This window comes from Heloderma suspectum, chromosome 3, assembly GCF_057233095.1.
Source record: "Heloderma suspectum isolate Gila_16-S chromosome 3, 16-S_ref, whole genome shotgun sequence".
Taxonomy (NCBI): Eukaryota; Metazoa; Chordata; class Lepidosauria; order Squamata; family Helodermatidae; genus Heloderma; species Heloderma suspectum.
In genome coordinates, this window is record NC_139460.1 from 19,914,401 (window position 1) to 19,938,089 (window position 23,689).

Genomic DNA, 23,689 nt, shown 5'->3' on the forward strand with positions numbered 1-23,689 from the left:
CTGGTGAACTACTACTCCCATCATCCCTCACCATTGGCCAGTCTGGCTGCAGCTGGTGGAAATTGGAGACCAACATCATCTAGAAGGCCACAGATTCCCCAGCCCTGTCCCAAGGCATTGCTATTTTCAAGGGTTGTGGGGGGGGGTACATCTGTTCTCCTGTAGTCAGAGTTAGGGCTGTGCGAAGCCACCCCCATCCCGGTTCTCTGGGATCCTGCCCAGCCCCTGCCCCCGCTTGCCAATCCCCAGACCACAGTCAAGCCCTTCCCGTACTCGGCGAGCAGCCTGCACTAACCCTGATGGCCTCATGGATCTCTGCGGTTGTCATTTTTTCAGAAATAAAATGGTGATCGCAAAAATGTGCATATTTGCGCATGAGCCAAAATGTGTGTTTTTGCGAATGTGCATATTCACGTATGTGTGGAAATGCGCATTTTTGCAAAAACGCTCATTTTGCACGCACACAAATATGTGTGTGCACAAAAAATGTGCATTTTGGCTCATGAGCAAATATGCACATTTTTGCAATCGCCATTTTATTTTTCAAAAAATGGTGACCGTGGAGCTTGACAAATCTAGCAGGGTGAGCATAGGATGCTTGCCTAGCATGGGAGGGGCAAGCAGGGGCAGGGGCTTGACAAGCAGGGCTCGGGGGTGCAGGCAGGGGGGTTCCACCAGATTCCCAGATGGAATCGGGTGCTTGCACCATCCCTAGTCAGAGTAAATTTTGAGCTGGAGACAGGACTAGAAGGATGTTCTGCTCAGTTGACCAGACAAGTGTAAAAAGCCAGGGTCATAGCATTTCTACCAGGCCTGGCTAATCTAGAGGCTGCATAGGGCTTGCCATCACAGGACCCAATCTTTCACATACCTATTCCTTTCTACACCTGAAGAGTGCTGTGTGGCTTGTTTAGACACAGTCCTTCATAGCTTATTGGGCTTGGCCCACCTAACCCCATATTTTACGTAGGGATGTACGAAACACCTACCTGGTTCCATGCTGGGGTATCTGCGCTGGGAGGGAGGTGCTCCGTCCCTCCCCCCGGAATCCTCCCTGCCCGGCTCCACTCCACGGCAGGTCCGCTGAGCTGCCGGCCGGGGCCAGCTGCAGCCGTAGTTCTGGCCGCGGCTGGGCCGCTGCGGCCGCAAATGGCATCCGTCGTAGCGGATGCCATTTGCGTCCTTCCAGGCTGCCGTGATAGGCTACATAAGTATTTACATAGCCTATCACTGCAAGGAGCAGGGACGCAAACAGCGGCCTCTATGCCATTTGCATGGCTACCTTTACCGCGATAGGCTATGTAAATACTTACATAGCCTATCACGGCAGCCTGGAAGGATGCAAATGGCGGCCGCTATGACGGCCGCCATTTGCGGCTGCAGCAGCCAGCCATGAGACCAGCTGCCTCTGCCAGAGCCACTGCCAGAGCCACCTCCTTCTCCGCCCCAGGTAAGCTTCGTCCTGGGCGGATTCCGTGGGGTGGCAAGGGGTGGGAGGCCGTTCCACCATGGGTTTCAGGGGGCCGAATGCCAGTGCATTCGGCCTCACTGAAATCCGTGGCAGAATTCTCCGCCATCCCTAATTTTATGTGATGCAGGAGGGTTCAGTGGTATCATGACCCCCACTTTGAGTAGCAGCTTGGACTCTGACCCAGGCTCCATGAGGCAAGCCAGATCAGTTGGACCACCGGCACTGGAGGCAAAGGTGTTGGGATTAGACCCAATATTATGTCCAACCTTGATTCTGTTGGAATGGGGCTCTTTGAACCAGGGACACCTGGATTGGAATCTCCAGAGTCACCTCTGCCCAAGGAACCATCTGCCATCCATTGGGGACCCAACACATCCCCTTGTTGACCCGTTAGTGCAGGCAACAGGCCTGGCAGGAATTAAATGAATGAAGGAGCGCTAGCTAGGCTCCAGACCAGAGGCTCTGGTCAAGGATAGATCAGAACAAGTTGCTTCTAAAGGGGGTGGGGCTTTTTAATCAAGGAAAGGAGAGTTACACCACACTCTTTAATTGGTGCAGTCTCTCCCCGCCATTTGGGGCTCCAGTTCAGCAACGGCAATTGTGTCTCCTGGATCTCTGGTCTCCTCACTCTATCCCACATTTAGCTCTATCCCCTATTTTCCCACTTCCTGGTCAGCTCAGGGGAGCAGTGGACACATTTTGAATTGTGAGGGACTCCGGCTAAGTTGCAGAGCATGTGATTTGCATGCAGAAGGTCCCAGGTTCAATCCCCAGCATCTCCAATTAGAAGGAACAGGTAGCAGGTGGTGGGAAAGACTCCCTGCCTGAAACCCGGGAGAGTCACTTCCAGTCAGAATAGACAACCCTGGGCTAAACAAATACTCTCAGCTGCTGCAAGGCAGTTTCCTTTCCTATGAATAAGTCAATAGAAGGCTCTGTGCCATGTTAAAGACTAACGAATGATGGTGGCATGAGCTTTCAATGGCAACAATCTATTTTGCCAGAAGCATCAAATTAAGAGCTGGATTTTAGCCTCCCTGTTCACTACGTTGAATTCAGGTGTCCCCATTCAAGTAGATGGTTTGATTTGTCAAATATATGCAAGAATTTTTACAGTCTGGATCTTAATGGATATAAAGAGCATTTGGCACACTCATCTTAACACGGAACATTAATTGGAGCCCGTTGTTTGTTGTTGGAACGATTTTATATGGATTGGAAAGGGTTAGATGGGGGAGGATCCTAAGTGAATGGCAAACAGTGAAGTATTGAGTGGACACAGGTGTTTGGTGGTGTGCCATACAGATCAATAGCTCCCCCCCTTCCCCCTACCCCGTCTTGTTTAAGAGCCTAAGCAGTGATTTCCAAGAGAGCGTAAACAACGCTGTAAGCAAGTGTTTTCCGCACATCACACTGTGAAGCTAGTGAGTTTAGGATCTGGTTTAATAAACAACAATGTACTCTTAACACACAGCGCAGTGCAGATCAGACCCCCAGGTTTGGCTGCTGCAGGGATGAACCCTTTGGGAAAGCCTCCTACCTCCTTTTTATCCAGATCCATCTGTTTTGCATAGCAGACTTGTAGAGAGAAAAATACCCCCTAAGGAGATAAGACAGAGCTTGACAACCCCAAACCTTTTCCTAGGGGCTGGATTGAATCCCAAGTTGTATAAAGAAATAATAAAGAGAATTATCTAAGTGAGCCCTAATTTCAAAATGCACATTGCATCTCCTGAGAGAACAGGCTATTCTGGTTCTGGGTATTGCAGGGCCCTTGAGCTAGATGCCCTGAGTGGGCCCCCACCTAGGTGGGTCCACTTGCTCCTTTTGCCGTGGTCCATTTGCTTGTCATCTCTGCCTGGGCCCAATTTACACCACTGCCCAGAGGGAGAAGCCAAGGCAGAGCAAGGGAAGGCTGCCGCCCCCTTTCTCTCTCTCTAGGGATGTACGAATCCTCTTACCTGGGCTCCGCAGGTGGGGAGGCGATCCATTCCTCCCCTCCAGAATCTTCGCTGTTCAGCTCCGCTCTGCAGTGAGTCCGTGGATATGTCCCTGTTTTTTTCACGCAATAGGCTACGTAAATAGCTACATAAATACAGACGCGTAGTCTATCGCAAGAAGAAACAGGGACGCAAATGGCGTGGCGGACGCCATTTGTGTCCGGATCACTTCCCGTTTCTCATCCGCAAAGATACGGACAGCAGTGGCGGCTGTATCGCTTGCGGAATGGAGCCACCGGCGAGGAGGATTCAGCTCCACGACGATCAGGCGGGAGGCAGAGGTGAGTGGGAATGTTCTGCCACAGACTCCAGAGGCCGAATTCCCTGGAATTCGGCCTCATTGGGGTCCGTGGTGGAATTCCCTATCGCTCTCCTTTCATGCTGGGATACAACAGGTGAACAGGCAGCACTGGCAGAAGGACCATAGGTTATCGAGATCAACAGTGGCCCCTTTGCTGGGATGTGGACCTCAACAGGTATCCAACATGCTTGCCCCCCCCCCCCTTTGCTGGCCCTAAGAACAAATGTGGAATGGTTGTGGCAAAGAATGGAATATAAAAAGGATTTCCTTTGCATGGTGGAAACATAGGGTGGTATCCAACTGTGTCATTCCAACAGCGCAAATGATGTTGTGCTAGCAGAAACTAGGTTTTGAATTATGCACAAGAGAAGAATCCAACCAAAGTTACGTTTGAGGAAACACGGTTACGCAAGCAGGCACATTATCCTTGTGCAACCTATGGCACGTAACTCTTGCGCAACCCACGGTGCGACCAGCTGCATAAGCGTAATGTCTCAGTCTCCCTCCCCTACCTGTTTTTGATTGAGAAGAGTTTCACAAAATGAAGTCATGTCACACAGTACTTGGTTTACATGGTGGCCCTTACCCTGTTTCCACAACTGCTAATTCCTCCTGTAGCATTTCCCTCCCAGATGTATATACAGAGGCACATTTTTCCTGGGATTTTCACTACTAAGAGTAATGGATGGATCTTCAGTAGAATGAGAATTAGCGGGACAATTGTTTTTAGCCCCCCTCCAAGTCAGGAGCTCAGTTGCAGTACTTCTGGCACACTGAAAGACGTAGCTCTGATTCAGTGCAGTACTCAGATCCATATTTAATGTTTCCTTTTTGGCAGAAGATATAAGGAGTTGCCCGTATACTTGGTCATACAGCTGGTCCTTGAAGCCCATTCCTGTCTAGTTGACAGGCAGACACTCTTCAGTGGCCAGGTAGAAGTCTTTCCCAGCTGTGAACTCTTCAAGCCAGAGGTGGGAAACCTTTTTCAGCCTTAGGGCGAGATTGGTTGTGAAGAAGCATGTCGGGGGCTGCATGCAAGCAACAGGTGGGGCTATGACCCAAAGTAGACAGGGCCACTCCCACTGCTGGCATGCAGACACGACATGTTTGTTTGGAGCCAATAATTCACATATGTGCCTACGCATACACATGCTATTCACACATACACCCTCCATTCACTCACAAGCACACACAAATACACCCCTATCACTCACATACAGTCACATAGACACAGGGAGAAGCAAGTTCCCAACCGAGCCAGCACCTTCAGGGGCTCCTTGCAACACTGGCTCAGTCTGGAACCAGCATTTCCTGCCCCTTGCCATACCCATCAAGGAAAGCCCAGTGGGGAGCAAAGCTGACCGAGCCGCAGCCTCAAGAAGAGTTCCTTGGGAGCACAACTCACTCGGGAGCTGCTCTTCCTTTTCTGAGGAGGTGGAGCTTTGGGAGGGGCGGTCTCTCTGGAGGCCTTTGCACACTTTGTCAGGCTCCACAGTCACCATTTTTTTGAAAAGTAAAATGGCGATTGCAAAAATGTGCATATCTGCACGTGTGCAAAATGTGCATTTTTGTGAATACACACATTTGTGCCTGCAGAAATGCACATTTTGCAAATGCGCATATTTGCATATTTGTGAAAATGCTCTTTTTTGTAAAAAAGCACCTTTCACACACACAAATATGCAGATTTGCAAAAAATGCACACTTTCATACATGCAAATATGCACATTAGCAAAATGCGCATTTTCATGCATATTTTTCAAAAAATGGCAACCATGGAAGTCAATGAGGCCATTGGGGTGAGTGCAGACTGCTCGCCGAGCATAGGAGGGTTGAACATGGGGGCAGGGGCTGGGCAGGCATCTGGAGAACCTGGATGGGGGTGAGTGGGAACGTCTCTACCTGTGACTCCTAGAGAAACCTTGAGAGATAACTGAATATGGTTAATTGTTTTAAAGCCAAAAATATGGCCAAAACCTATACACAAAGGAGTGTGCTAAATAAATTGCCATCTGTATTCTCTCTCCATGTACAACAGATAAAAGCTGTTGACAATGGCCGGCCACAGAAATCTTCAACTGCCCGCCTCCACATTGAGTGGATTAAGAAACCATCACCTTCACCAATCCCGCTGACTTTTGATGAGCCCTTCTACAACTTCACTGTCATGGAAAGCGACCGAGTGACGGAAATCGTTGGTGTGGTCTCCGTGCAACCCGCTAACATCCCACTGTGGTTTGACATAGTCGGTAAGCATGGGCATGGTGCAATAAGCAGAGTTCAGGAAGGGGAAATAACTATTGTGTAGATTTTGATAAGGAAAAAAAAACTAACAAGGGATTAGCTTCCTAGAATTAAAATTGCTTTTGTGGTGTTGTACTGAAAATGGCTAACTAAATATACTACTGTACTACTTTTTCACGCTTTGGTTATGATGCCTTAGCTAAGCTGTATGGCTGGATTGTTTCTTTCTCTTCCATAATATGTGATTGACTTGCAATCCTAATGTTGTCTGTCATTTAAATTCTCTGGCCATAGTTTGCTAATCTCATTTCTAAATGTATTTTGATGGTAACTTAGATCGGCTGTCCCTCATTTCTCTCTCTCTTTTCTCTTCACGCTTTTATTTTCCTTTTGCATTCTGTTATCTTGGTTATTTTTTTCTGCTTCCGACTGCTCTGCTTCAAGGTGGCAAGCATGCTCGAGAGATGTTCTATATCCTACAGACAGCTTGTGGGCAGAACTGTTCAACAGAAGGTACCTTCAGTGCAAACACATTTGCTACAGTTCACTTTCTAAGCTACCTTTTTGGATGTTGGTTGTTTGCTGTATCTTTGAAGCCAAAGTGTATCTTTCCTAGCTTCCTGGGAGACACCACACGGACATTATGCATCCATTTTGTCAGCAATTAGCATATTCATGCCTAATTACAGTCCTTCTTTGTAATCATCAGGGTTTTATTCTCCCAAATAGTGTTTTAAATAATTTAGACTGGCCTTGCACATTAGTCTTCAAATATCACTATCCTGTAAATATTATTGCCAGCCTGTAAATATTAGCACTAACCCATTTTACAGATTAGATTACTATAATGAGCTTTATGGGGCGCGCTCTTTGAGAAGTGTCCAGAAACTACAACTGATTCAAGATACGGCTACTGGGATGGTGCCTCGTGGAAATATTACACCAATTTTGTAACAACTTTATTTGGTTCCTACTTGGTTTCTAGACCCAATGTTAAAGTGCTAGTTTTGACCTTTAAAACCCTGATTTTATAGTGGTCTTAGTATGTCTTGTAATTTGTATTACAGATATGAATTACCACAGAGAGGGGAAGGGGGTTGGTGGAGGGGGGGCTCACTTGCTTGGTTCACCTGAAGATAATTGTCCTTTGTCACAGGTGGTCAGGAAAGTGGCAGTTCATAATTAAAAATATTGAAGGCCACCAGGATTTGTAATTGAGGGGGGGAAATGGGGGGACAGGAAGATGGTTCTCTGCTAGATTGGCAGGTGTGTTCCAGACAAAGGCTGCTGTTTTGAAATCGTTTGCATATCCCTAAATCCTGCTGAGGGCAGTAAGACTCAACAAGCGCTCAAGTGTGTTTTAGGTTGCAGCTGATGCTGCTAAATTGCCTCCTCTTCAGTGCATGCCGAATCACAGGCAGGTGACTCTCCACTTTTTAACAGCTGGGTGCAAGACCAGCTGAGACAGGAAAACAAAGTCAGAGATGAGAGCGGCAAGCCAGGTGCTTATACCATGCTGCTCCCCACTTTGGGATACTTTGCAGTGTCATCTTCTCTATCGGGGAGGGGCCACTACTGTCACTGGCAGTAGTGTCACTGTCAGAAACGGACTTCGGGAAGTGTCTCCAGAGATGAGGAACACTGCAGTCCAGTTCTATAGGCCCAGTCTGACCCTGTTTGGTCTGGTCTGCAGAAACTCAGATTTCGTACATGCAACCTAAATAGAGATGGGTGAGAAATTTGTTCTACTGAGATTTTAATGCAGATTTACACCTCCAAAGCCATTAAGTTTGCTGAGACAGAGCTGTGCACCGACATCTGCACTTTTCTGAGCTTGGTGATGCAGTTTGTTGCGTATTAGTGAAGAGTGTGCACAAAATGATTACTTTAAAAAAAGTATTGCATCACATCAGTGGGAAAATACATGTATCTGAAAAATGTGCACAGAAATGCATACATTTGGGAGATGCGCATACCCAAAATGTGTGAATTTCCATGCAGATTTTAAAAAACAAGCTTGCAAACTTATACTGCAGTATGGAACAGAATGAGCTTAAGCCTGAAAATCCAACCATCTCACAGTGAGAATGAAATTGAGAGATTTTTCCATCCCTGTTCCTTGGTATAGGCTTGCAGTGGCATAGTAAAATTTGGAGGTGCTGCCTGATAAGCACTTCAGAACAAATGGTTCACCATTGGGCCTGAAAGCAATTGGACCGAATAAGCTACAGTGGAACTGCTGAGCACAATATTGGCCAAACTCTGAACACAACTCCTTTGGTTCTGTCTTGTCCATGGAGTCCCTTTCAGTACTAGTTAGTCTGTAATCTGCACATGAGTTGCTTTCTGTATCTTCGTTTCTCACTAACAACATTGAATGTGAGCATTCCATCCCATATAATCCTAAAGAGACTCTAGAAAGCAGGTACAAAACATCATAGGCAAAGAAATAGCATTTGAATTACTGTCCTGGCAGTCTGAGCGACATTGTACAATTGCATCATGGCTTGATCATCAGTCTGTAAGCATAACTTGGAGTTTCATTTCCCACTTCTGGCCTTCCAGCTTCCCTCTGCTCACCCAGCCAAGATATACTCACACGTGCTGCTATACATCTTTAAGGACTAGGCCAGGCTTCCCCAACCTGGTGCCCTCTAGATGGGTTTGACCACAACTCCCATTATCCCCCACCAGCATGGTCCTGCTGAATCTATAGAAATGGACAGGCAACCCTCCATCCTGATCCTCCAGGCACCTGCCAAGTCGCTGATCCCACTTCTGTGCCCCCAGACCTGTTCTCACACCCCCCATGCTAGTCAAGCCACCCTCACCTACCCTGAGCCGTCCTCGATTGCCCGTCATTCCTGCAGTTGCCATTTTGCGGGGGGAAATGGTGTCTCGGGAACTTCCATAAATCTAATATTGTGCACGTAGCGGCCATAAAGCCTCTCCCCATCTGCACAATATTACAGGTGCAAATGGCCCATTTACTCAGGGGTACAGGGGACGTGACAAGGGGCAGCAGCTCAGTGGGAGCAGACCAGAGGCAGAGCAGAGGGCGGGGGCGTCCGTTGGACTATCCATCTCTCCTGGGAGCACAACTGAGTCAATGAGTAGCCAACGTTGTAGACTCCCGACAACAGTCTTCTCCCTTTGCCTCACAAGCAATATTCCTTCTTCATTCGCTGTGTTCAAAGCATCTGCTGCAAGAGCTTTTCTTCAGGGTGCACTTTTTATGGTTTGATTCTTTATTACTTCTAGTATTCTTGAAGTCCTCATCTAAAGAGAAGTTATAATGGCAGCTGCCTCCTGTTATAGCCAAAAAAGGGAGAAAAAGTAAATCTCAAAGGAAGAAGAAAAAAGTGGGGAGAATCAATTAAGGTTTTTCTTTACCCCTCATGTGTTAGTTTATCTCACCTTATGGTAAATCCCCATTGCCTTGAAATAAGCGATCACTCAAACAGATAACAGAAGTCAGTTGTCAGGCCGGTGTTCAGTTGTATTCTGGATCTGCCATCCTGAGTGGAAGAAGCAAGATTCTACAGAAACGTTGTTTCTTGACATTAATAAATATATAAATAATTTATATCCTGCCTTCTTTCCTCCTTAAGGAACCCAAGGTGGCGTACATAATCCTCCTCCTCTCCATTTTATCCTCACAACAGCAACCCTGCGAGGTGGATTAGTCAGTGACTGGTCCAAAGTCACCCAGTGAGCTTCTATGGCTGAGTGGGGACTAGAACCGGGATCTCCTGACTCTCAGTCCAGCACTCTTACCACTACACCACACTGACCTTTGTCTCTTGAAAACCCACATCATGAAAAGAACTGAGCTTCTCTGCCCAACTCTTCTGTGCATAGGGATGTGTGAGAGATTTCCTGCATCAAGTTTTTTTGTTTGTACAGATTTACCCAGTGCACACCTCCTGGACCCCAAAATAGCTAATACTCTAGAAGACAGAAACAAAATTCAAAGTGATCTTGATAGATTGGAGCGCTGGACAGAAAACAGCAGAATGACATTTAATAGGGATAAATGCCAAGTTCTGTACCTAGGAAAAAGAAACCAAATGCACAGTTACAAGATGCGGGATACGTGGCTTAACAACACTACAGTCTTGGAATTTTGGTAGATCACAAGCTGAATATGAGCCAACAATGTGATGTGGCTGCAAAAAAGGCAAATGCTCTTTTGGGCTGCATTAATAGAAGCATATCTTCCAAATCCCGGGAAGTCCTAGTTCCCCTGTACTCAGCACTGGTTAGGCCTCATCTGGAGTACTATGTCCAGTTCTGGGTACCACACTTTAAGAAGGATGCAGACAAGCTGGAGAGGGTTCAGAGGAGGGCAACGAAGATGATCAGGGGACTGGAAACAAAGCCCTATGAGGAGAGACTGAGGGAACAGGGCATGTTTAGCCTTGAGAAGAGAAGACTGAGGGGAGATAGGATAGCACTCTTCAAGTACTTGGAAGGTTGTCACAGAGAGGAAGGCCAGGATCTCTTCTTGATCATCCCAGAATGCAGGACATGGAATAATGGGCTCAAGTTCCAGGAAACCGGATTCTGGCTGAACATCAGGAAAAACGTCCTGACTGTTAGAGCAATACGACAGTGGAACCAGTTACCTAGGGAGGTAGTGGGCTCTCCCACACTGGAGGCATTCCAGATGAGGCTGGACAGCCATCTGTCGGGGATGCTCTGACTTGGATTCCTGCAACGAGCAGAGGGTTGGACTCCATGGTCCTATAGGCCCCTTCCAACCCTGCTATTCTATGATTCTATGCTGGGAGGTATAGGCTTTTTCTGTATCTAAACATGCATAGGATTGTGCCCTTAATGACTTCTTTTACCTTGGGTCAGACCAAATTCCCTAAATTTCCACCCCAGCTAAACGCACTCACAACCAGGTCCAACTTTTGGGTGCGGTCTTCCTCTGACACCAAAGCTCCTGCTGTTGTACTACTGGCTGCTTGGGCAATTTATCTGTTTTTCAGTGCTTGCTTGCGATATAAGAACAAGGAAGGGCACTGGCCAATGGGGATGGACGGATACACCTGTTCCCAGCTTCATGGGGTGCTCGCCAAGCTGCTGCCATGGCCCATCCTTGCTCGTGGTGCTACACAAGCTTCTAGATGGCCTAGCGAGCCCCCCATGAAGCCACACAGCTGCCCACCTTCATTGCAAGCCACATTGCGCGCAACAGTGGTAGTCGCTGGAGTTCCCCCCTCCCCTGTTGCCGCCTACCAACTGCACCTTCTCCCCTCCTTGCAAGGAGGGAAGGAGGTGCGATTGGCAGGAGGCAACCAGCCAAGTCTTCATGGTCTCCTTCTTCCAAGGAAGGAGACCGTGCGGGCTTGACAGGCATGAGGGCAGGAGTTGCCTGCCAACTCTGTTCTCTCCTCTCCTTGCATTCACCTGCCCCAACTAAATGCTATAAGTACAGCTATTCCCAGCATGGAGAGAACCATGTTGCACCTGCCTGGTGTGTAGGAATGTACAAAAGTTACTTACCGTTTCGCGGATCTGCTTCGCGGTGGGGGGGAGGTGCTCCATCCCCCCCCCCCGGAATCCTCGACGGGGGGGAGGCGCTCCATCCCTCCCCCCGGAGTCCTGCCCTGCCGGCTCCGCTCCGCGGGGATTCCGCAGAGCTGCCGGCCGGCTCCGCCAGCAGCCGGACATCCAGCCGCTGGGTAGAAGGGACGCTAGGGTTGGCGGAGAATTTCTCCCCGAAACTTCGGGGGGCCGAGCGCCAACGTGTTCGGCCCCCTGAAGAAGTTTCGGGGAGAAATTCTCCGCACCCCCCCGCCCCCCGCACCCCCCCACCGGGACGGGACGTACCTTTGGTGAATGTCCCTCCCGGCGGCGGTTCATCGGGTCTTCGTCAGGGGCGGGGGCAGCAGCCGATCTTTCGACCGGCTGCCGCCACCGCCATTCCAATAACAGTAAAAAAAAAAAAAAAAAAAACACCCCCGTGATAGGCTACGTGACGATTAACGTAGCCTATCACGGCTAGATTTGCAAAGTCAGCCGTGATAGGCTACGTAAATCGTCACGTAGCCTATCACGGGTGACTTTAAAAAAAAAAAAAGCGCGTACGGCTATTTGCGTTGCCCTTATTTTTGCCGTAGTCTACGTAAAGATTTACGTAGACTACAGCGACCAAATAAGGAACGCGAATGGCGGCTCCCTATGGGGGCCGCCATTTGTGTACGCGCTTTTTTTTTTTTTTAAGTCACCCGTGATAGGCTACGTGATGATTTACGTAGCCTATCACGGCTGACTTTGCAGATCTAGCCGTGATAGGCTACGTTAATCATCACGTAGCCTATCATGGGGGCTTTTTTTTTTTTTTACTTTTTATTTCGCGGCCGGGCAAGGCGCCTCCTCCCCGGCCTGAATTTCGGCCGGGCGAGGCGGGAAGCCTCCCCCTCGGCCTGAATTTCAGCCGGGCGAGGCGGGAAGCCTCCCCCCCCCGGCCTGAACTTCGGGGGGAGAGCAGCGAAGCGCCTCCCCCCCACCGCGAAAAGCTGCGAGACCAGGTAAGTGGCTTTCGTGCACTCCTAAGGGACGCAAATGGTGGCTGCCATAGCCGCCGCTGTTTGCGTCCCTGTATTCAACCGTGATAGGCTTCGTAAAGACTTACGTAGCCTATCACGTCTGGGTTAAAAACAAAAACAAAAAACCCACATACGCAAATGGCAGTGGCTACAGCGGCCGCCATTTGCGTTCCTTATTTTTCGCTGTCTTAGTCTATGTAAATATTTACGTAGACTATTACGGCGAAAATAAAGGGGAACTCAAATAGCGTAGTGGGCACTATTTGCGTTCCTTTTTGATTCGCCATTTTAGCCTACATAAATATTTACGTAGGCTAAAACAGCAAATCAAAAAGGAACGCTAGTAGCGCCCACTATGCTATTTGTGTTCCCCTTTATTTTCGCTGTAATAGTCTAAGTAAATATTTAAATATTTACGTAGACTAAGATGGCGAAAACTAAGGAACGCAAATGGCGGCCGCCGTAGCCGCCGCCATTTGCGTACGTGGTTTTTTATGTTCTTTTTTAACCCAGACGTGAAAGGCTACGTAAGTCTTTACGTAGCCTATCACGTCTATGTAAAAAAAAAAAAAAAAAGATTAGACTGCAAATGGCAGTGGTGGCAGCCAGTCAGAAGACAAGCCGCCGAAGCTGGAGCCGCCGCCGTCCGGAACATCCGCCCCAGGTAAGTCTCGTCCTGGGGGTGATCCATGGGGGGGTGGCAGGCTGTTCCGCCACGGATTTCAGGGGGCCGAATGCCAGCGCATTCGGTCTCACTGAAATCCATGGTGGAATTCTCCGCCATCCCTACTGGTGTGTAGTAGCTGTTAAAGATCAGGCGTCTGTCAGAAAGAAGTGGTGGTAACCCTAACTCAGCACTAATATGGTTGAATTTTTTAAATCTCAAGTTCTTTTCATCCCAAATATGGAGAACTTTGTCAATGTTGATACATTCTTATCAAAACTGAGCTGAAATGAAATTCTGACCCATCACTTTACTTCCTATCTCCCACAAGGGGCACCACTTAATGTCCTGCTCTAGATCAAGTCTTGGCTGGTTGCAAGCACATACAGGGAGCAAGGCAATAGAGGAGTCAAGTTGGCAAGCAAATGGTCAAGCTCACAGGTTTCAGTCCAAGGAGGTCTGGGTTAAGGCAGGAGTGGTCAAATTCCAGACAGAGGTCAGAACACAGTAGGGATGTCAGAGAATTCCGTGACGGATCTCGGTGAGGCCAAATGCCAGTGCATTCGCCCCCCCCCGAAACCCATCGCGGAACGAAGCCCCTGCCCCCCCAACCCACAAAAGGCACGTGGGACGAAGTGCCCGCTGCTCCCACCCCACGAAAGTCACATGAAACGGAGCACTTATCTGCTCCCATCCGCGCTGCTGTGTGAATGGCAGCCGTCCTACAGCCGCCATTCACTTGCTCCTCTTCAGCCATGATAGGCTATGTAAATACTTACGTAGCCTATCACAGCTAACGCAGGGACACCATTTGCGTCCCTATGGAGGCCGTGATAGGCTACGTAATATTTATGTAGCCTGTCACGGCAGGGGGGAAACCTGAGCGTACACAAATGGTGGTAGCCGCCGCCATTTGCATATGCTGGGGGTTTTTTCCCCCTGCTGTGATAGGCTACGTAAGTATTTACGTAGCCTATCATGGCCTCCATGGGGACGCAAATGGCGTCCCTGCGTTAGCCGTGATAGGCTACTTAAGTATTTACATAGCCTATCATGGCAGGGGGAAAAAAAACCCAGCGTACGCAAATGGGGGCGGCTACCGCCATTTGTGTACACTCGGGTTTTCCCCCTGCCGTGATAGGCTACGTAAATTTTTACGTAGCCTATCACAGCGAAAGAAAGGGACACAAATGACGGCGACTACAACAGCCGCCATTTGCGTCCCTGCAGGGCTGCCCAGCAGCCAGATGTCTGGCGGCGTGCGGCCAGAGCCGGCCGGCGGCTCTGTGGCTTGGCCACGGAGAGGAGCCAGCTGGCCAGGATTCCGGGGGGAGGGACGGAGTGCTCCCCCCCCCCGCGGAACCCGGCAGAGCCAGGTAAGTGGGGTTTCTTACACCCCTAGAACACAGACAGTCACACAACAAGGATCAGCAGGAGTAGTCAAGGTAACAAGCAAGCGGTCAAACACAGTAAATTGGTCAGGGATGTTCCACAGTCCAGAAGCAGGATCTTTGAGCAGTCCAAAAGGGCAGGAAACAGAGCATCAGACACAGGGCACAATTCAAGAGGCAAGGTGTATGGCAGAGGCTGGATGGACCAGGTTGTTCCACCACTGGGTGGGTTTCCAGTGAAGGCTTTTAAGCCCAAAGCCAGCCAGACCCCACACAGAGCTCAGCTTCAGCAATCAGAGCTCCTTTTCCAGAGTCTACTCCTGAGGATCCCTTTCTCCCTAGGAGGCGAGCACTCCTTCGAACAGGAGCCCTGCTAGCCTGTCGCTTGAGGCGACAATGGTCTGGGGGATCAGGAGGTGGCTCATCCTCTGCCTCAGAGGCAGAGTCCCTCTCTCCTGACAGGGATGGCCCTTCAGCTACTTCCCCTGTGGGTTCGGGCTACTGTGGGTCTGGTGGCAGCCCCTGGTCTGGGGTATCCTGGGCTTCTGGGTCCTCTGGCTCCTCCTCTGAGGAGGACCCTCCAGTTGGGGCATGACACTGATGGACTAATTACATATTCCTGTCAGAGATACTCCGCAACTGTCCATGGAGAGGGATGTGGCGTGTGCCGGATTTTCAGGTCTTTTTCCTTTGTCTGCTATATGAAACTGAGCTATAAATAGGGAAGCAACTAAAAGGTCTTAGAAAAAAATCCCTGATTAAAAGGAAGACATACTTATTTGCATCTGCTTTTTATCTTTTCCAACAAACATGGTTTGCTTGTTTTTTAATTGCTAATCTCCTTCTTAATTTAAACTAAAATAATTTTATTGAGGTATATTTTAAAAGGCACAAAATAATATTGCTGACTTCTCCAGGTGATATGTTGCAATGAGAAAAAGGAAACCAATGGATAAGAACATAAATAATCATTAAAGTTGCCCCCCAAGACTCTTTGATGTACCAAAGACAAATCAGTTAAGCAAATTATGGGGATTTTAGTTGCAGGGAGAGGGGGGTCAATACACAGTCAGTAGTTTAAACAAGTATTGGGTTTAGTTGAAGCTAATCCATATTTTTTATGAGCAAAGGAAAGGGCATTTTAAAGCATCAGCTTTAGTATTTTCCTTTTTTAATTCCTTCTAACTTTGAAAGGCACAGTTTTCTTAAGAAGTGCAGTCTGATAAGTTTCTGATTTTCTGATTGCTCATTAAGATGGCTGCAAAGCAACTTAAATTAAAGGTCAGTATCACCCCACCCCACCCCCAACACAGTTATCAGTATAAAACATTCACTTCCAAAAAGCTCGAAGTGTACCAAGGCTAAGCTCATTTCATCACATTCTTTTTTCATGAAAAAAATCTGCAAATCTTGTCTTCAAAAAGATTTTTTTCCCCCAAACTGATGGAGAGATGGCCTATCTTCTTTTCTGTAGAAAGTGAAGGGAGGGTTCACTCCGAAAATAATAATGAAAAGCATATAATCCAGTAGAATTGTTTTGGCACCTTGGTATCTCCATAACTTTAATTAAATGTCTAGAATAATTATGCATTCGTTTACAGTTAAATGCTGTTATGTGTGTATAGAAAACAGCTGAAATGAGATAAGCCATTTAGACATGCGTAGAAGGGCATGGGGAATAGATGTGTTTTTTGGCATGAAATCAAATTAGCATCAGGTTCACAGTGCAATATTCTGTTATGAGCTGAGAAAACCCCATGGGAAGAGATATATTAGCTATGATGCACCAAATGCAGGATGTGGAATGGGAGATGGGACTGAGCTCACTGGGAGAATATCTGTTTTAGGGATGGGCTGATCTGTCAGTTTCGGATGCTCTCACTTTCTCATTTTTTTTCAATCTGAAGTTCAATTTGTCCTGAACTTTTAGAATTTTTCTGATCTTAACTTTGGTTTGTCCCAAACGTTAAAAGGTTTTGTTTTTTTAATGCATGAAAATGTATATGCATTTTGGTGCACGTTTCTCCTAATGCAAGGGTTTTTGTAGGGCTGTGCACCTCTTCGCCTGAAGCCCAAGCTCCGAGTTGAAGTGGAGCGCTTTAGGCCGCCTCCGAGGCGAAGCGGAGCGGGCACAAAGCGGCCCGACATGACATGGATCTCTCCAAAGTGCTTCGGTGTGCTTTGGAGCAATCCGGAAGCCACGCTGCTGCCACCCGGCCCCCAGCTCCTAGCCTAGGTCCTCAAATGCGTGCTGGCAGGGAGTTGCCATTTTAAAAATGGCTCCCCCCCCCCCAGAACAAAAGGCAGCTGCCAGCAGGCATCCAGATGGCGTAGGAGCTGGCGACAGCAGCAGCAATCCCAGCAGCGGCAGCAGTGCCCCCCTCATGGAACAAGGGCCCAGGTAAGAAGCTGGGGGTGGCTGGCATGTTGAGGGTCTGAAGCAAGAGATGGACATCCTAATACTGTTTCAGCTCCATAGGCCGAAGTGAGTGGCCTCCACCCCCGAATCGGGCTGAGCCAAATGCCAGTGCATTCTGGCAGTGCCAGTGCATTCGGCTCCCTGAAATCCTTGGCGGTTCGAAGCCCCCCGCCCACCCACCCTGCGAAATGGGCCCGGAACGGAGCACCTACCTGCTGCCGTCTGCACTGCATTGCAAATGGCGGCTGCATCTGCAGCCGCCATTCACTTCTTCCATATAGCCGTGATAGGCTACGTAAATACTTACGTAGCCTATCACAGCTAATGCAGGGATGCTATTTGCGTCCCTGCGGAAGCCATGATAGGCTGCGTAAGTATTTACATAGCCTTTCATGGCAAAAAAAAGGGAACGCAAATGGCGGCCGCCGTAGCCACCGCCATTTGCACTCTCTGTTTTGTTGTGTTTTTTTGCCGTGATAGGCTACGTAAATATTTATGTAGCCTATCACGGCAAAGACAGGGATGCAAATGGCGGTGGCTACGGCAGCCACCATTTGCCTCCCTGCAGGCTGCTCAGCAGCCGGATGTCCAGCTGCAGGCGGCCCTGGCCGGCAGCTCCACGGAATCTCCGTGGAGCAGAGACAGCCAGAGAGAATTTGGGGGGGCGGGACGGAGTGCTTCCTCCCCACCGCAAATGTCACCCTTCGAAAAGGTAAGTGACTTTCGTACATCCCTAAAATAATTACAGAGGTTTCATAACAATTTCCACAATTTACCTTAGTACGTAACATTTATCATATTGTCCCCCATTCCCTTCTACTTTTCCTCAGCAGAAATGTCTGTATTTTCCTATGAATAAATTATGCATAAATTTCAGGAAAGTAAAAAGAAATCCATGCGGCTTGAGGGGGTCACTCCACAGCAGATTCCACAGGTTGGATTCTTTAGAAATCTGAGCTCGTTTTAGTCGTCTCAAATTTCTCCAGCATCCCTAGTCAAGAGTGGTCGTGTATCCTACTTTACACTGTCCAAGTCCAGTTTAAAGATAAAGAACCACAAGACCCATCAGTACTTAGCATCTAGACACAGACTGAGCAGGCACATGAGTCACCTAGTCACAGTCACCCCCATTTCAATATTGTGGGGTAGGGGTTCTATTTAAATTATAGTAATTATTTCTAAATATGCATCTGTGCATATATATTAGCACATGCAAATTTTATGCAAATCTGCGCAGTCTTTTGACCTCTTTTTCAGTGATAAATTTCCCATTTGGGGGGTGATGGGTGAGAGCTCCCCCACCCCTCAGTTTGCCACCACACTCTGCTGCATGTGGAGACCAGAAACAAAGGAGATGCTCCCAAGTTGATTCCTATGGAGGGCAGCTTTGTTTTCTTTTCGAACAAGAGTTGTTCCTGAGAAAAGGTTTCCGAACTCAAAATGGTTTGGACAATAAATTATGTTCTGTGCAGCTTTAAAGTCTGCCTGCCCTTCATTCCTGCATTCCCTTCTTTCCAGGCCCCAGATAGGAGGGAATGAAAACCAGTCAGACTCAACAAATCTGGGTTAGATGGACCGATGTTCTGACTCATCTTAAGGCAGCTCATTCTGTTCTTTCAAGTAAAGTTGGATTTTGTCAATTGCTTCTCTTGTATGGGATGTTTTAACAGGTTTCTTTCTGCCACTGGCTAATGAAAAGGGAGGAGCTTAGGTTCAGAGTCGTCTGGCCACTGTCAAAATGGTGGCGATCCCAGTCTGATTGAGCGCTTTCATCGCTCCAGGCCCAAATATAATGGCTGCTAGCGCTGGTTGTGATGCTCAGAATCAACTTAACGATCGTAAAGAAATATTTCTCACTATTGAAGGTTACGAGCCTTGTGAGATCAGGTAGATCTAACTGAATTTGCTATGTATCCTGAGTTTGGTTTGAAGGTGCCTGGTGTGGTTCAATCTCTGAAGATGAGAACTCCCTATGTTTCAAATGAAGAACTGGCTGGCAAGTTAAGATTAAATATATCCTCCCCAACTACCACCATCACCATGTCTTTTCACCTGAAGCTGTATGCAGGCACCTTGGGGCAAAATCCCTCTGGAAAAACAGGCATGGAGTGTCAACATACAGAATGGTGCTATACTCCTTGGATGCATACAAGCATGATAAATACATTTTTAAAATTAAAATCAAAAAATAAATTGATCCAATTTTTATTTGTCTGAGCAATACAAGAAAAAAAAATATTTTGCTTTGCTTTATTCTTTCTACCCTGCTTTTCTATCCACGTATATACAAAAGTGCACTATGGGGTTGAAATGCAGTTGGATTTTGTCAATTGCTTCTCGGCTGTGGGATGTTTTAATGGTTTTTTCTGCCACTGGTCCCTAGCTAGACAATGTGAAAAGTGCGAATAAAACACATCCTAATTTAAATAACAACAACAATAATAATAATAATAATAAATGGTATTATGATATGATCATATTACTCATTGTGGGAATATAAAACTGCTATGATATTTATTTACATAAAGTCCATAATGGCGACTAATTTGATGATTACCATATTTTGAATTCAGCTGATGGACCAGCACCAAGCAAGACGAAGGTGATGGGGTCTTTTGAACTCCCTCCTGCTTAGTGTGAACAGAAATGGAAGTTACCCAGTTCCATTTCCCTGTGTCTTGGCCTTTGCAGAGTAGTGTGCAAGGAAAAATCTGTGAGATAGACCTGTTAATTGTGGATTTAAAAGTAGGGATGTATGAAAATTCCATTTCAGTTTGTTTTTCATTCAGATCTGCCCTGTTCGGAGGAATGCAAGTGCTTTTTCAGGGAAACATAGCATTTTCCCAAACTTGCATTCGGGTTAAAAGAATGTGCATTATTTTTTAAAAATGTGCACTTTAAAAATGCACATTTTTGGTTTTGGTTTTATCACATTTTCACACTTTAGTCCATGGGGGTAGTATGCATTTCCCAACAGTGTGCACTTCTCCCATTCATAATGCACACTTTCCTCATTTGAATGAAATGAAAAACAGATTGCAGTCAAACACGAGACCAAGATGATCTGACTTCAAGGAGGAGTTTAGATAATCTCAGCAAGCTTGAATATCACTGGTTCACCCATCCCTTTTAAAAGCCCTTTTCCTGTGCCTCTCAGTGGCTGATGTACATAATAAAAGTAGGTGTCTACCAAAGCACTGTCACTGATCCCAGTAAGGAGCAGGGGGTTAAAACACTCCACAGTTAGTACCTCTCAGATACCATGGGGGAGGGCATTCCGTAAGGTGTGCACCACCATGGAGAATGCCCACTTCTGGGTTGTTGCAAGATGACAATATGCAGGTCGTGGTACAACCAGCAAGGCCTCCTCCAATGATCTGAATGAATACAGAGGTCCTGAGCTTTTTAGTCAGCTTGTGCAGGAGAAAGCAACTATCTTTCATGATTTGGGGGAGGGGGGATGCTTACACCCAGAGACCCAATGAGAAGCCACTGGGAATTGGGTTGAGTTCAGCTCTGAAGCTGCTAGTTGTAATCCTTCAATTTAAGCCATTTACGATTCCCCGTTGTCCTCACTCAGGTGATAGGCAGATCAGAAATGTGTAAGGCCTACATTTCTATTTATATATTGCCATTATGTTAAATGTGCAATTACCCCTTAGCATTATTAACACTGTAGAACAATTACCATAAATTGTTATGTCAGAAAAAAAGAGAAAGCCTTTCATTCCATATCCTGCCCCACACCCAAAAGGTTTAAAAAGCAATCAAGGTTTTTCCACAGCACACAAATGTTCAATAGAATCACTGAGGGGAGTGGGGGGTGGGTGAAATTAATCAGTGGGCTAAAGATTTCCCCATTGTGCATGCAGTGAGGGACACTGAGCTCTCTCTGTAGTGTTGTGAACACCCTGGGCTCCCACAGCCCTGCATGGGAATTTAAGGCATCTTGCAGTTGGCATCCTGCGTATCTTCCATTAATCGCTTCTGCTTCTTCTGTTAAAACAGTAGAAAAACCTTTGGGGTCCTTTTCCCCATCTCCAGGAAGCTCTTCTCTAAACTGCAATTATGATGGATTTATTTTCTTGAAAGGCAAAGGGGACAAGCAAAGCAACTGTGGTTCTTTTTGATCCGTTGTGTTTCTGAACATAATGACAAAATCACTTAGTCTTGGGTTCTTTATGGTTCACTCGTACCATAGGGGATGGTTCCCCCATCTATGTTGAATCTATACTTTTAATAAAAGGTAATTGGGGAGAGTCAAGGGAAAATAAAAATGTTTAGTTTAGCAAAGGTGCAGAAGGTTAAAAGCATAACCAAGGCAGCAAGGAGCTTGTGTTGAAAGGTAAAAAGAAAGCTAGATTTCCATTAATTTAAATATAAATGATTTTAATAATAAATAATTTGCTGCCGATTGTGATCAAGTGCTTTCTGGGAGGTGCATGAACTCTATGACTAGCGAAATTCTTGTCGTTAAGAGAGTGATGTGTGAATGGGGAGGGAGGGTTTGTATATTTCATCGACTGCTGTGCTGGTTCAGTGACTTCTGCACAAAGAAATACATTGTACCTGCACCTCTCTTGAGGAATCCCTGGCAGTGAGGACCAGCCCACCCAGTACTGGGGTAGAAGACGGTTTCGTTTCGTTTTTTTCTTCACGAGGCAGTTCATTGGTCAGACACACTGTCCACCGCCCCGTGGGAGGAATGGAATTCCTGTCCTTACCCTTAAGCACCTCTTACTTTAAGACTGGAGACAGGACTGTATCTTGCACCTCACCTGAGGGCAGCAGGCTAACTTAGGGGTGTGTGCAGGGCAGGCTGTAAGCCACACGCAGCTCTTCTTTGAAGACCTTGCCACAGTTCCATGCTCCTAAGCATCTCCTGCTTGAGCTGTTTGCCTCAATCTGCCTAATGGTAGGGCCAGCCCTGCAGAGCAGCATACAAGTTTCTCATCCCCCATCCCTTTTATCCTCACAACAACCCTGTGAGGTATGTTAGGCTGATAATGGCAGGCCCGAGGTCACATGTGGCTTGAGAAGTTTGAACTCAGGTCTCCCTAGTTCTAATCCAATACTCTGATTCCTACACTATGCTGGCTATCACCACGGTGGCTCGAGATTCCAGTTGATAAGCTAGTGTTGTGCTGAAAATTTCTCCCAAATTTTTTCAGCCATTCTCATTCAACATGATAGAAGAGAAATTGCTTTCAAAAAGAAATGCAGTGGTGAAGAAATTTTGGAGAAATTCTCTTGGGTTGGGTTTGGGTTTCTTGGGCTTACCTTACTTAAGAGGTGGCTGAGGAGTGAACAGAAGGGTCCTGGTTTTCATTGTATAATCATCTTTCTGGCAGCCTGTAGCCTCCTCAGTTTCCTACACTTCAATTAAGCCCAGTTTAAGGCATCCTGAGGTAATTCCTGCCATAGAGCTTTTTCAGATCAGGAACTGCAAGCACGCACCCTGGGAGGCTATCTGTGATTAGGTAAGCTCAAAAACACCACAAAAATAAGTGATAAAACATCTTGAATGAGGCAGAACAATGGAAGTCCTTTCATGGGGTGAGAAAACTTTCAGGAAATTGGAGAAGCTTTTGACAGAGCAGTAACTCCATCTCATCCCTGGACCTTGACATAACACTGCCCCCACCCAATACACACACCTGCATTACAGTGGACGCAAAGTGGGGGCTAGCCTGCCAAGACAGTTGATGCTGTTGTGGCACAAAACCCCCCAAAACCTTTAACCAAAAACGAAGCTGTGCTACAAGTCCTGCCAATGAGAAACTGCTGAGAATTTTTCCTCCACCTGGAGAAACTTCATGAAATTCTCACCCAAATTTCTCTGCCCACAAATAAGAGGAAGAATTTCAAGAGTCCATTTGCACATCTATGATGAACCACCTCACTGACTTTACCACAACAGTTTCTCTAAAGAGAAGTTTCTCTTTATTATCCCTAAAGGGGGGAAGTAAGGTGTTGCACTCAGGGTCACTTAGTGTGGGGGCTAAACTTGCTTTATTCTCCTGGTGATCCCAGCCAGTGAACCAGCTCTAATTGCATGACACCACCCTTCATTTTCATAGCCCTATCCTGATTGAATTTGTTGGTCACACTAGAACAGCGGTGAGAAGCTTCTGCATCCCCCACACCCCAGAAGTCACACCACCACCATCAAAAGTCTGCTGCTGAATTTGCTGCCACTACAAATTTGGAATGCTAGCATTTGGGGCAGGGGTGCCAAAACAGCCAGGGGGCTGCATGCAGCCCATGGGCCATGTGTTGCCTACCCCTGTGATACAGTGTGACGACATGGGAACTGGTTCTTATATGTATAAGACTGTCTTTGAACGAACTCTATCTAGACTTTCCGCAAAAGTTGGATACCATTTATCACTTAGTGGAATATGTACTGGCGAGGTGATCTAACAACTATAGATTAACTCTATGTTAAGCTGAAGTACTGGAATTGTTTTGAATGATTATACTGGCATATATATATATATATATATATAGAGAGAGAGAGAGAGAGAGAGAGAGAGAAAAGAAAGAGGCAGATGAGGGACCACAGATCTGTGGTGGAGCACATGTTTTGCATACAGAAGTTCCCAGGTTCAACCCCTGGCCTCCCCAGTTAAAAAGAAT

At 47.0% G+C, this 23,689-nt stretch overlaps 1 protein-coding gene across 1 annotated transcript in view; it reads left to right on the forward strand.

Annotated features, from left to right (window-relative positions):
• Positions 1–550: 550 nt before the first annotated feature.
• The window catches only part of FAT3 (FAT atypical cadherin 3), a 198,911-nt gene continuing 175,772 nt past the window's right edge, over positions 551–23,689 (forward strand). Inside the window, exons 1-6 of the mRNA XM_084845398.1 lie at positions 551–583; positions 2,116–2,177; positions 3,663–3,752; positions 4,611–4,743; positions 5,811–6,021; positions 6,461–6,529. Coding sequence (XP_084701524.1) covers positions 551–583; positions 2,116–2,177; positions 3,663–3,752; positions 4,611–4,743; positions 5,811–6,021; positions 6,461–6,529 — 598 coding nt within the window. The remainder of the gene's footprint in view (positions 584–2,115; positions 2,178–3,662; positions 3,753–4,610; positions 4,744–5,810; positions 6,022–6,460; positions 6,530–23,689) is intronic.